Source organism: Talaromyces amestolkiae (genome assembly GCF_001896365.1).
Source record: "Talaromyces amestolkiae strain CIB chromosome Unknown scaffold12.1, whole genome shotgun sequence".
NCBI lineage: Eukaryota > Fungi > Ascomycota > Eurotiomycetes > Eurotiales > Trichocomaceae > Talaromyces > Talaromyces amestolkiae.
This window is the reverse complement of record NW_024468048.1, coordinates 1,096,240-1,108,462: the sequence shown is the minus strand read 5'-3', so window position 1 is coordinate 1,108,462 and position 12,223 is coordinate 1,096,240. Positions and strand designations below refer to the sequence as shown.

Here is a 12,223-nt window from a genome sequence, read left to right as displayed (position 1 = left end):
TGCAGACATATACAGTCATTGGGAAGAGATTCGAATGTGATATCAGTCTGGCTTTCAATCCTAGCCCTTTCGGGACGTGCATTGGGTTAATCGAAAAACCTATGAGCTGCTTGACGCTGATAAAACTAATTTCGCTATCCTACGAACTGTCTTATCAACCGTAGTTGCTGATAGGGTAGAAATGTAGGCTGGAACATTTTACCTTTTCGGGTTTTCATAACGTCAGGTCAGGCTTCAGGTATCGCACCGAGGGGCTTGCCGAGTTCAGAATCTGGATTGAGATGTAACCGACTTTGTTGAACGCAAGTGCTATAATATTGGTGGTTTCGAGTTGTCTTTTCAACTGGTTGTCTCCGTGCAAAGTTACAGAGGACCCTCGGGAAGCAAAAGTAGCATCAGCTAGCAATTTCTTCACTTCTTCATGGCCTTGATACGCAGCCCATCGCATTGGTGTGAAACCCAGGTTATCAACAGAATTGACATCCACCTGTCCAGTTTCAAGCAGAAACTGTACCACCTCGACATCGCCAAGTAAAGCAGCCTGTGATAATGGTGTATAACCATCATTATCCTTGCAATTGAGATCAACATTTCCAGTTTCAAGTAGCAGTTCCATATACTCTTTATCTCGTTGTGATAGTGCGGGTGTTAGTGCGTAGGAAAATGGTGTATTGCCTTGGATACAATCCCTAGAGTTGACATCCACGTTTTCTATTGCAAGCAACAGCTTGACTAACGTCTTTTGGCAATTCTTTATTGCCTGGGACAATGGCGACACGCCCTCGTTATCCGTGAGATTGACATCCACATCTCTAGTTTCAAGTAATAACCTGACTATTGCTTCGTGCTTGCGGCATATAGCCCAAAACAGTGGTGTTCGATCAATGACATCTCTGGCGTTAATATCAACCTTCCCAGTCTCAAGTACTAGTTTCACTACTGCTTCATGGCCCTCTATTGCAGCAAGGCATAATGGTGTATGTCCATCGTTATCCTTAGAGTTCGCATCCACTTTTCCTGTATCAAGCAGTAGCCTTACTACCGTTTCATGACCGTTATTCGCAGCATGAGACAATGGTGTGCGGCCACTATGATATTTGGTATCAACATTAACTTTTTCATTCTGAAGCAATAGCTTCATCAAGGCTTCATGGCCTTTTGCTGCAGCGATAGATATTGGTGTGGAACCAGTATTACATTTAGAATTGACATCCACTTTTCCAGTTTCAATAAGCAGCTTTACTGTCGATTCATGGCCGTTCTGTGTAGCCACAGACAGTGGTGTTTGATCGAAGAAACGGTCTTTGATATCGGAATTCGAAGATCCATCCATAATCAATAACTTCACCATGCTTCGTGGCCCCGCCCAGCAGCAAGGAATAGCGGTGTCTGACCGTTATCATCCTTGGAATTGACATTCACTTTGCCAGTTTGGAGTAGCCACTTTACTAATCTTTCGTGACCGTATGATGCAGCTTGGGATAGCGCTGTGCGATCGTATGTATCCTTTGAATCGATGAAGAATTTTTCAGTCTCGAGCAAAAGCACTACTACTGCTGTATGTCCGCCTTGTGCAGCTAGTGATAATAATGTTCTGCCATCCTCAGACAGATCAAGATTCGCTCCTTCACGAATGCTGAGTCGAGCAGTAGCCTCGCTACCAACTTCAGCGGCCCACAGGAGAGCCGAACTGTTGCTTCTCTGGGAGTTATGTCAATACAAAAATGGATTCAAAGCATGGTAAAGGCGGCTGTTGGCTCGACATAATGGGTTTATATGGCTCTCCTTGTCCAGAAAATCTGCTATCAATCGTAATCATTCTGTGGGCAGATGATCCAGATTCATTTTGTGTTTGAAGGTAGGATTTAATGTAAAGATCGCTATCGTTTTGGCCTGTTTGATTTAGGCAGAGGTCGTGGGGCCTGCGTCTAATAACGGTTAGCTCGACTACGTTTTCCAAATTCCAAAAGAACGCCGTACTATCCTCTTTGGGGTTAGACAGGATGCTGATTATCCATCCTAATAAAATGGTCCTCTGCCAAGAACAAGTTCTATTCGGTAACAACCTCAAAGTTCTCATCTTTATCGACGCGGAAACATTTATAGTGTACTTTGCACCCGTATTGCCACTTGACACACTTATCACATCGCGACGCTAGACGCAATCGCCTGCTATGCCAGCCGTAGCAACCAAGCCCACCAAGAACCAGCTAAAAAGAGCTCGGAGAAAAGCCAAAAAAGATACCGTGCGTCATCTTATCCCCTGTCCTGAAGCGAGTATCTGGTAGCTAACAGTGTCGACTTATCCAGTCAACCGCAGCACCGAACGAAGATGCTACTCAAAATGGCGACACCGACAAGCCAATTAATGCCCCGTCGCAACCCGAGTTGAAAGAGGAACAGCAGGATGCCGCCATTCAGCTCGATGATAGTCTCTGGGCTATGTACAAAGATATTGCGAACAAATTTGAAGCGAGCGAGGAGGAAACAACAAAACTCGAAACGGAAAAACCTGAAGTCTTCTTTGACGACGACGATGAAATCCCCGACGAGGAAGAAGAACCCAAAATGTCCAAGAAGAAGCGGAAAGAATTGACTAAACTATCTATCGCCGAACTCAAAGCACTAGTACAAAAACCTGACTTGGTGGAATGGACCGACACGTCAGCTCCAGATCCTCGACTGCTAGTCCACATCAAAGCGCATCGCAATGTCGTTCCCGTACCAACTCATTGGTCGCTCAAACGTGAATACCTGTCTTCCAAGCGAGGCATCGAGAAGCCCGCTTTCGCACTGCCAAAATTCATTCAGGAGACCGGAATCTCTGAGATGCGGGATGCGGCTTTGGAAAAACAAGAGCAAGCAACGCTGAAGCAAAAGCAGCGAGAACGAGTGCAACCGAAGATGGGCCGTCTTGATATCGACTATCAGAAACTATACGAAGCATTCTTTAGGTTCCAAACTAAGCCAGAACTCACGCGGTATGGGGAGGTCTATTACGAGGGCAAGGAGTACGAGACAAATCTGCGCCACTTGCGTCCAGGCGAGCTCAGTGACGAGTTGAAGGAAGCACTCAACATTCCTCCGGGGGCTCCTCCACCTTGGTTAATCAATCAACAGAGATTTGGCCCACCACCTTCATATCCCGCACTGAAGATCCCAGGCTTAAATGCTCCGCCTCCTCCAGGTGCCATGTGGGGTTTCCATCCTGGAGGATATGGTAAACCCCCGGTTGATGAGCACAACAAGCCTTTGTACGGTGGCGATATCTTCGGCGTACTTCAGACTCAACAAACAGCTCAGCAAGGGGAGCCTGTTGAGAAAGATCTCTGGGGCGAATTGCAGCCTATGGAGGAAGAGGAGGAAGAAGAGAGCGAGGAGGAAGAGGAGGAAGCGGAGGAGGAAGAGGAAGATGATGACGGAATGGATGCTACACATGCGCAGAGTGGTTTAGAGACTCCGAGCGGCTTGGTATCTACCGTGCCATCTGAATTTGGCACAACCGAGAGTATTGGTGGAGAATTTGACGTGCGCAAACATCATCGGGGAACAGAGACAGAAGATATCACGCAACCGAAGGCCGCATACCGTGTTATTCCTGAGCAAGCATCGCGAGTTTCGGGATTTTTTGGTGGCGACAGAGTTTACGACCTCAAAGCTCCAGAAACATCGATACCTTTGCTAGGAAGTGAAGATTCTCACCGTAAAAGAAAGAAAGCAGATGATGTCGAAGTTTCGATGGATCCCGAACTGCTGCAAAATAATGATGGAATCAGCAAGGAGCATTTGAAAGGCTTGTACGACGCAGAGAAGAAGCAAGAGTTCTCGCAGTGGAACTTTCAAGACGACCTTAGCGATATGATTGCTAATGAAAGGAAGAGGGTTCGCAAGGAAGAGGAGCGCCGTGGAAAGCGCTGATTTCCGTGATGGTATAATTTATGTCCAATGAGCATACTTCTTACTATGTCCTCCAGACACTTTAAGCAATTGCAGTGACTTGTGGACTGACAAACATGTATTTATATGATATCAGCTTCTGGCAGAGACGCCCTAATCAAACCCCGTATACTCTTTTAACCTTTTGGTCACTCTGTTGCCAGTTGATGTTGTGTTGTCGACTCGATAAAAGGATATTGTATGCTGCACCGCCACCAATGAACGTCATTCGCCGCTGACTAATTCCAACAGGGTTAGCGGTTTTTCCTCCTACCCTCACCTTCCACCTTCCCTTCTGAAACCTTCCTAGAGCCGGACTCCTCTCTATTTTCGCAGCTGCTATTAGGCTTTCTGTCGCTTTCATCGCAACGGGCCAATAAGACAGTAACACCTGGAATTATTCGCCGCGCTCACCCGGCGACGACTTGCTAGAAACTCTAGAATGAGATTTGAAGAGCGGCGAGGCGGCGAAAGTTATCGTCCTTCTGGCAGATATTCTCGTTCGCGCTCTCCAAGTCGCGTACGAAGGCCACGCTCTCCTCCTCCGCCTCGTGGCCCGCGAAATAGATCTCCTCCACGGCTAGCCTCTGATACCTGGGCACCCCGTGGTGGTCATCCTTCCGAAAGGTATCGAAGTCGATCCCCAGCTGGTTTCCGTCGCTCGCGAAGCCCATCTTATCGTCAACCTCAGCGTGCACGCTCGCCCTTGAGACCTAGATCACCACGGCGCGATCGTCCCTCATCTCCTGTTCGATCATGGAGATCTCGCTCGCCCTATAACCAGCGACCATCCTACGATCAGTCGACCAGGGGCGGTGGTGATAGTTTCAGGGCACCTTATGCTCCAAGGTCGCCGAGGAGAGAACGACCCCTCTCCCCACCGCCTGGAAGGCGTGCAGATATATCACCGCCCCCAAGATCAAATTTCAAAGAGCGCGAGTCGTATGGGCGCCCGCCGGGTCGCTCAAGAAGCCCATACCGTGGTGGACGTTCGCCGAGGATTGACCCTGGTGAGGGCAATCGGACACTGTCACCCAACAAGCGAGCATCATCAGGTTATACCTCAGCCTTGAATTCTGGGACTACTTCGCGAAGATCTTCTCCGCCTGTTGTCAATGAGCGTCTCAATGAGCGCCTCCGGATTCCGTCTTCGGGTCGGGAAAGTCGATCTCCCGCACAGGACGGATCATCGCGGCGGCTTCCAATTGATGATGTTGCCAAAGCTTCAATATCTACAACCGTGTCGCCGTCATCTTCGGATTTTGAGAAACCCGTACTCGCTTCGAGTACCACAGCATATCGTGCCTCGCATGAGGTTGTGGATCGACGCGAATACTCTGGCCGTAGTAGGTCTCCGCGATCTCACCGTGGAGGCATTTTACCTGACGATCGGGACGACGGTTTGCGAGATTCCAGGTCAAGCGCGTCGCGTGTCTCGCAAGACAGGAATCTCCCCTCTGCGCCTAGTGCGACCACTTTATCGTCTTCTCAAAGTCGTGCATCTAATGTATCCTTATTATCTGCTCCAACGAGGCCTCGGGGAGCCTCTGGCTATTCCAGTCGTGACCCGACATGGTCGACCTCTTCAACACCAAGACGCACTCCGTCTACACCTCATGCGCCACATGCACCGCATGCACCGCCCACGGGACCCCGACATCGGTACGCATACAGTCCTCCAGCTCATGACCTTCATCGTGCGCCGACTTATCGACATAGCAGCAATGCCCCAGTCAGTCACCAACGGAGTGCGAAGGTCAATTATCTAGCCACATTACCCACGGTCATAAACGGCGGCAGACTGTTACCCTTAGCATTTGATTTCGTGATTGAAAAGAGACTGATGAACCTGAAGGCGGATGAAGGGAAATTGGTGGAACAAGCATTGGACAAGCAGATGTTGAAAAGACAAGGGCTACGGGATTGGGACCGACTACAGCGTGAGAGCGCTCTTAACGCATTGCGAAGTGAACTTGCAGAAGCTCACCTTCAGCGAATGACGGAGGAAGATAGGCTCGAAGGTAGTAGTGCATTTTGATTTTATGATTTGTGATACGCACGTTGTTCGAGCCGTGTATGATAGATGTATGTATAACAAGCGCGACAGTTAGTATGATACCCAATTTATTTGTCTGGTTTTGCAACTCTATACAAGCGATGTGACTGTCGTTGGTATCCCGTAACTTAATAAGTCAATCAATTAGTAACTTAATATTGGAAGTTGAAAGATCCGCGCGGCCGCCCTACCGCCGCCGCCGCGCTGGCGCTCCACCTGCCGGGTAGATCTTCTTTTTTGGATGTACGCCCTCTCCTTCCCACTGTCAACMCTCCTCTTGCTCCTCCCTGCCATAATCAGTTTTGCTTCGTCTACCGATCTAGCGTGTCTAACAGAGGGCTCGGTCTATATCTGCACTCCCACTGTTTCATCTCCACTTCAGAGCTTCCCAAGCAACAAGTTATTTAGGCGGCAGAATCGTCTCATTGGAAACGTGTCCACTCTAGATCGCATTGCGATTCGACGTTCAACATGAATATCTTCAGGCTTTTGGGTGAGTTTACTACTGAGAGAAACCGCATAGGAAGCAGACACTAATTCTGTCTGATGTTAAACAGCGGATTTTTCGCATCTCATATCCATACTCATTCTTCTACAAAAGATGAAGTCAACCAGCGTCAGTCAACGACCATCCCACTACCATTGAACACTCCTCGCCGATCAATTGACTTACGTCTTTATTTTAGAGCTGCTCGGGATTATCGTTCAAATCACAAGTGCTATATTTGATCGTTTTTGTAACGCGTTACTTGGGTATGTCTCTCGGAACCAGTCTCGTCAAGATATTGGTACATAGCGGTAACTAAACGGACTCTATACAGATCTTTTCTGGACGTTCACGGACTCTCTTTACAACACGGTGTTCAAGATTCTCTTTATTGGGTCTTCGACTTATACCATCTATCTCATGCTCAATGACTACAAACCGACTCAGGACCCAAACACTGACACCTTCAAGGTGGAATACCTTCTTGGTTTCAGTGCTCTTCTAGCCATACTCTTCCCACAGCAATACACAATCTCCGAGGTCAGTCTGTGTTTCATATGGGAATGACCAAATTCACTGACTCCTTGAAAGATCCTCTGGACATTCTCAATCTGGCTGGAATCCGTTGCGATCTTGCCGCAATTATTCATGCTACAACGGACCGGCGAGGCAGATACTATTACAACCCACTATCTCTTTGCGTTGGGTATTTATCGAGCGCTATATATTCCCAATTGGATCTACAGGTTCTTCTTCGAGGGCTTTTTCCATGCGATCCCAGTTCTTGCTGGAATCATCCAGACCGTCCTCTATTCGGACTTTTTCTACATCTATTACACGAAGTAAGCCATCTAATGACTTCAGATATCTTGCTCTTTGAGCTCGTTGTAGGCAAGTACTGATACATCAACAGGGTGATGAAAGGAAAGAAGTTCGCTCTTCCTGTTTAAAGCCTTTCACAAATCCAACACCCCTAGATTTCTCTTCCGTTACGATTATACCTCCATGCCCATCATGAATCAATCGTTTCTCGTGGTCATTCTATGGAAAGCCCATCTCATGAGCAGCCGGTGATGAGAAATCGGAGCAAAGCAATGAATGGTAAAAGAAATTTAACGTTTATCTTTTCGGGTCCAACAAATTACCACTTTACACCTTCGGTTGTGCTATCGTTATTGGCGAACAATGAGATGCGCAATTCCTATATGTCAATAAGAGAAAGCTTTTTTTGCTTTTGTTGCCCCTAATGTACGCATATGAGTCTCATTTAGTATGTAATTTAGTCATGAATGACAAGCTGTCGTTATGAAATATATGTATGCATGCTCTTTAAGTCTCTTTCAGTTGATTCTAAGATATAATTGACTTTTTAGGGAGCTCATTTCTTCTTCGACAGCTTGCCTTATCCGTTGATAAATCCCAATACTTGCCTTCACGACACTTTCATATCTGAACTTCATAACTCTAGGACCCGTCCGATCTCAGCCAAACCCAATGACAACCCACCCAAAACAACAAAAAATAAACAATCTTCCATAGAATGGTTTTCTCTTCTGACATATAAAAAACAGACATGCATGCATACACGGGTTATACAAAACCAAGGGATCAGTACCCAGGTCGATATCGACTATTTGAGTGAGTCGCCACATACCCCGAGAGATACTGCGCTTGAGACGGCGAATTCTCGCCTGTCATTGACCTCGAAGGGGGAGATGATGCAGCCGCATCCTGGCGACCGCCGTGGTGAAGGTGTTGTTGATGGGACGGAGAGGGGGACCATGCCATCTCACTGTGACGCGAGATTGGGGAGGAGTATGCTCCCCAATCTCGATTTCCTCTGTCTGAATAACCGTATGATGAGGATGAGGAAGAATTTCGTCGGTATTCATCATACCCTGCCATCGGTGGCGCTGGTTGCGCGCGCATGTATGCCAATGGTGACTGTGGTGGTTGGACTCTACTGAGTTCCATAGGGGGCGAGTTTCGCCTCGAATCTGGAGGGGAAAGATGCGATCCTCCGCGACGGACTTGACATGTTGGACATATCTTGACGAAGCGGGAGATCAATTCTTTGGGTACCCTTAAGGAAGTGCATGATTAGACGACGAGATTTCTTTGTCTGCTAGACAGTTAAATGCAGCGTGGAAATCATTCTCTTACCATGAATATATCTGACGCACTTGAGCCGACGTCTTATCACGACCACCATGTTGACATTGTTGGTGTGCCCGGGTCAAAATCTTGAACAACTTCTCCCGAATGGCGACCGGTTTTCCTTCGTGGCATATCCACTTCCTGTTCTGAGAGGGTCAATACTGAGATCTATGGATCTTTTCTCCAGAAGCCGACTTACCATGGGAAGACGGCTATCAGCTGGTTCAAGTTTGAACATTTTCTTCACCCAGAATCTGAAGAAGTCATGACTTAGCATGTATAAAAAGGTGACGGACAGGAATGCACACCTAAACTGAGCTGAACCGACACTGGTATCCTTTGGATCCGTCAGGACAATACGGATGTGCTGAGCCCTCTGGGCATTAATCAACGCCTTGTCCTGTTTCTTGACCGAGAGTTCATTGACATAACTAAACAGTGAGCCGGGAAAAGCGCTAAGAACTGGGAACGAACGCCTACCTTTCCATTAATTTATCGAAATCTTCAACCTGTGGAAACCCCTCTATTGGTGGATTGATGCGCTCTGACGACATTGTCTGCTCATTTATTGAATCCTGGCTCTCGATGTCATGTTCTGGAATGCCGCGTATCGTTGTAAAGCGGGAGGACATGTCTATGGGGTATCCGGGGTATGCTCCCTGTCTATAAGGATGGTGGTGCTGGCTTAAGTGCTGATCATGGCGTAGGGAGGGAACCGTGTGCATGTCTGGTGATTGAAGTCCCATTGAAGTTTGAGGCCCGAAATATGGCGGTAAATGGGAAGAATATGAATTGTAAGGCTGCAGCACATTGTAAGTTCCGGCTGAGTGATACGGAAGCTCGGTAGTTGGTGTGGTCTCGTATACAGTCGCCATTGATGTGGATTCGCTGGTATGGTTATAATGCTGCTCGTTTGAAGGTCGTGTCTTGTACCCATTCATGACGGGGTTGAAAAAATAGCAAACAATCCAACCTCGCTCGTCTGCCAAAATATGTTGGAAGGCTGATCAGAGTCAAGGTGTAAGATGTATGCATGTATAGCGAACGACTAGCCCTATCAGACCTGTGATGGGTAGATAGACAAGAAGTATAATGATACAAGAGGAAAGTGGAGTTACCTGTTCAGGGGATATTGAATGTCAATAACTTATTTGAAGACAGGAACGGGCATCCCACGGTATATATGTACAGATAGAAGGACAATTTTTAATGCAGTTTGTTTGACCCTGCGAGTGAGGCTAGATGCATATCGGCCTCGCAGCAGTCATTCGGAGAAGCAAAGGGATGAAAGGCATATGATACACCTGGGACGACACACAAAGTCGGTGAGGGCGATGAGTTGTTTGTTAGCAAGCAGACATCATAGGGACCACGAGAAGCGAGACATGAAGCAAGACCTTATTCGTAGAAGACTATGAAATCAGTGCGTGGTACATGATTGAAAGATTATGATGTTGGGAGACACTGCTGGTTCAGCAGATGTCATTGATTGTCTTGCTGCATGCTGTACTATCGATTCCTCTGTCAGGTACAAATCTAGTTCATTTGACCCGGATAGGGTATTATCGAGTATCTTTATGCAAAGGAAAATGATGCGCATGGCTTGGAGTACAGCTCGTCCCTACTTCGGACATTGGCATCAATGCCTGTGGCCACTCCGGACATTACTTGGTATGGGTGAAGATAACTTGAAGAGTTAACCAGGGTTTATGAATGAGCAGGAAATGTAGGCTTCATCGCCATTGGATGCGCTGGCAAGCATGCACAGCCATTCTGGAAGTCAAGGACCCAAGTGACGGGTCCACTGAACCGTGAGTGCAGATTCGAAACGAGCATCCTCAGTAGGCCACGACTGTGGACAGCAGAGGAGGCTGGTGTAATGTCATCGCAGGCTGGATATCCAACAAATAGGAGCATAGACCGGGTACAAACGACCCCGGTCTCTTGCTTCTCACCCCTCCTTTGCCACGTTGATACAATTCTACTCCTGTTCGTCTCTCATTTGCTGTCCGGATGGTAAATTTAGCGTCCCGTCGGGACAGCCACGAGTCGATCGATAACTAGCCATCATCATCATCATCATCCAAGCCAGATCACTAACATGACAGACGGACAGAGAGTGACAGCCTCAAGCCTTGCAACTTGCCGCCCAATATCTGACCTGGGTGGGGTAGCCTTCTTCGTCAGGCTTCAATTATTTCCGTTGCTTTTTTCTTCTATTTTCTCTTTTCGTGCTGACATGACACATTTGTTGTACGCACTCGGCTGTGGCGGCCATGTCACGAGTAAATTTCTTTTTTTTAACAGTAACGCGTGCAGCAATAGTTTCATTTTCTGATTCTGCAGTGCAGTACAGTCAAGCATGGGCTGTCTATCTGTCATCCGGGGCCCGGGTACTGAAAGATGGGCGCGTATTAATTGCTTTTTTCTTTGTCTTTTACCGCTCGAACCGATGGCTGGGTGTGTTGTATTTCCTCGAGCTCGCTTCATATGATGGGCGCTGAATCGTGGCGGACGAGCAGGTTGAAGAATGAGCTCTGTTGTGTGACCATGTTTGGTGTCGGGCCCTAAAATTGCTTGTAACAATAACCCTTAAAAGAGTACGTGACGAACTTGAACCAACTACGTACTACCACTGCCTCTCAAGCTGGAGATTCTGCCTTGCCAATGCCATTCGGGCTGAACTCAGGTTCGCAGAGAAGAAAAAGCCTCCGGGCATTCTTGAACTTGTGTATGCTGTGTAATGACTATTTTTGGTATTGCAAGAGTTCCCTTCCTGTTAAGGAAACTGTGAGATTTACCCGCAGACAAGTGACAAATTGTAAAAGCATCAGGAAAGCTTGGTAAGAGTTAAGGACGAATGTCTTAATTATAATAACCTTCCTAATCGAGGTTAAGTGCCCCCCCGTGACATTTGAGCCTATATCTGCATAAAACACTGTACTATATCACCCCGAACATTGTGAGATCCCGCTCAACGGACGATCGTCTAGATGAAGAACAAATGCAATTCTTAAAAGAAAAGAAAAGGATGACGAGCCTTACCCGTCATACCTGTGCACCGATACTCCCAGCTTCTCAAATAGCCTGGACCAAAACGCCGTGTTATGCAGCCTTGCAGCCTCAGAATAGCCTTTTCAATCATCCCAAGTCGCCCACAGGAGGAACCGAGTCATTGCATATCCGTTAGGTTATAACAGGCAACTATCGGGCATTCACTCTTCCTAGGCATCCGAATGGTCATACCAGTTCGTCATACACTGAGGAACAAAAGTACTACCGTCATTCTTCCATAATCCCCATTTTCCCGTCCAGTTGTTTTTGTCTGAACAAATGGAGCCCCAAGGATTCATCAATGACTCACGCAGACTTGCCGTTGGGCGTGAGATGCGAAGCTTGAAGTCCCCTTCCATCGTCTAATTTAGTCGGTCCTTGATAAAATGCGAGAAAGACAGGCCCAAGGAAATTTCTAGACTGCCCAGATCATGATCAATCAGGTTAAGCAGAGAAAAGTTACGATTAGGTCTAACGGGTCATTGAAGATGCATATCATATTATCTACTGCGTTCGTATCATCAGTTGGGATC

General features: G+C 47.3%; 5 protein-coding genes across 5 annotated transcripts; 2 read left to right on the top strand and 3 right to left on the bottom strand.

Moving 5' to 3' along the window:
• Positions 1-214: 214 nt before the first annotated feature.
• On the bottom strand, positions 215-1,351 carry BHQ10_006691 (uncharacterized protein; the record flags this gene model as incomplete). Its single annotated transcript, XM_040879305.1, has 1 exon — positions 215-1,351. One exon carries the CDS (start codon positions 1,349-1,351, stop codon positions 215-217), a length of 1,137 nt encoding a protein of 378 aa, XP_040735195.1.
• An 823-nt stretch (positions 1,352-2,174) lies between these two features.
• On the top strand, positions 2,175-3,918 carry BHQ10_006690 (uncharacterized protein; the record flags this gene model as incomplete). Its single annotated transcript, XM_040879304.1, has 2 exons — positions 2,175-2,246; positions 2,311-3,918. 2 exons carry the CDS (start codon positions 2,175-2,177, stop codon positions 3,916-3,918), a joined length of 1,680 nt encoding a protein of 559 aa, XP_040735194.1.
• Positions 3,919-4,373: 455 nt separating this feature from the next.
• Positions 4,374-4,610, bottom strand: BHQ10_006689 (uncharacterized protein; the record flags this gene model as incomplete). The annotated part of the gene is made up of 1 exon (XM_040879302.1): positions 4,374-4,610. The coding sequence occupies one exon, from the start codon at positions 4,608-4,610 to the stop codon at positions 4,374-4,376; it is 237 nt and encodes a 78-aa protein (XP_040735193.1).
• Positions 4,611-5,051: 441 nt separating this feature from the next.
• On the top strand, positions 5,052-7,325 carry BHQ10_006688 (uncharacterized protein; the record flags this gene model as incomplete). Its single annotated transcript, XM_040879301.1, has 4 exons — positions 5,052-5,668; positions 5,737-5,957; positions 6,814-7,019; positions 7,071-7,325. 4 exons carry the CDS (start codon positions 5,052-5,054, stop codon positions 7,323-7,325), a joined length of 1,299 nt encoding a protein of 432 aa, XP_040735192.1.
• A 1,114-nt stretch (positions 7,326-8,439) lies between these two features.
• BHQ10_006687 (uncharacterized protein) lies at positions 8,440-9,268 on the bottom strand (the record flags this gene model as incomplete). The annotated part of the gene is made up of 5 exons (XM_040879300.1): positions 8,440-8,601; positions 8,663-8,782; positions 8,836-8,890; positions 8,945-9,067; positions 9,117-9,268. The coding sequence occupies 5 exons, from the start codon at positions 9,266-9,268 to the stop codon at positions 8,440-8,442; spliced, it is 612 nt and encodes a 203-aa protein (XP_040735191.1).
• Positions 9,269-12,223: the final 2,955 nt, after the last annotated feature.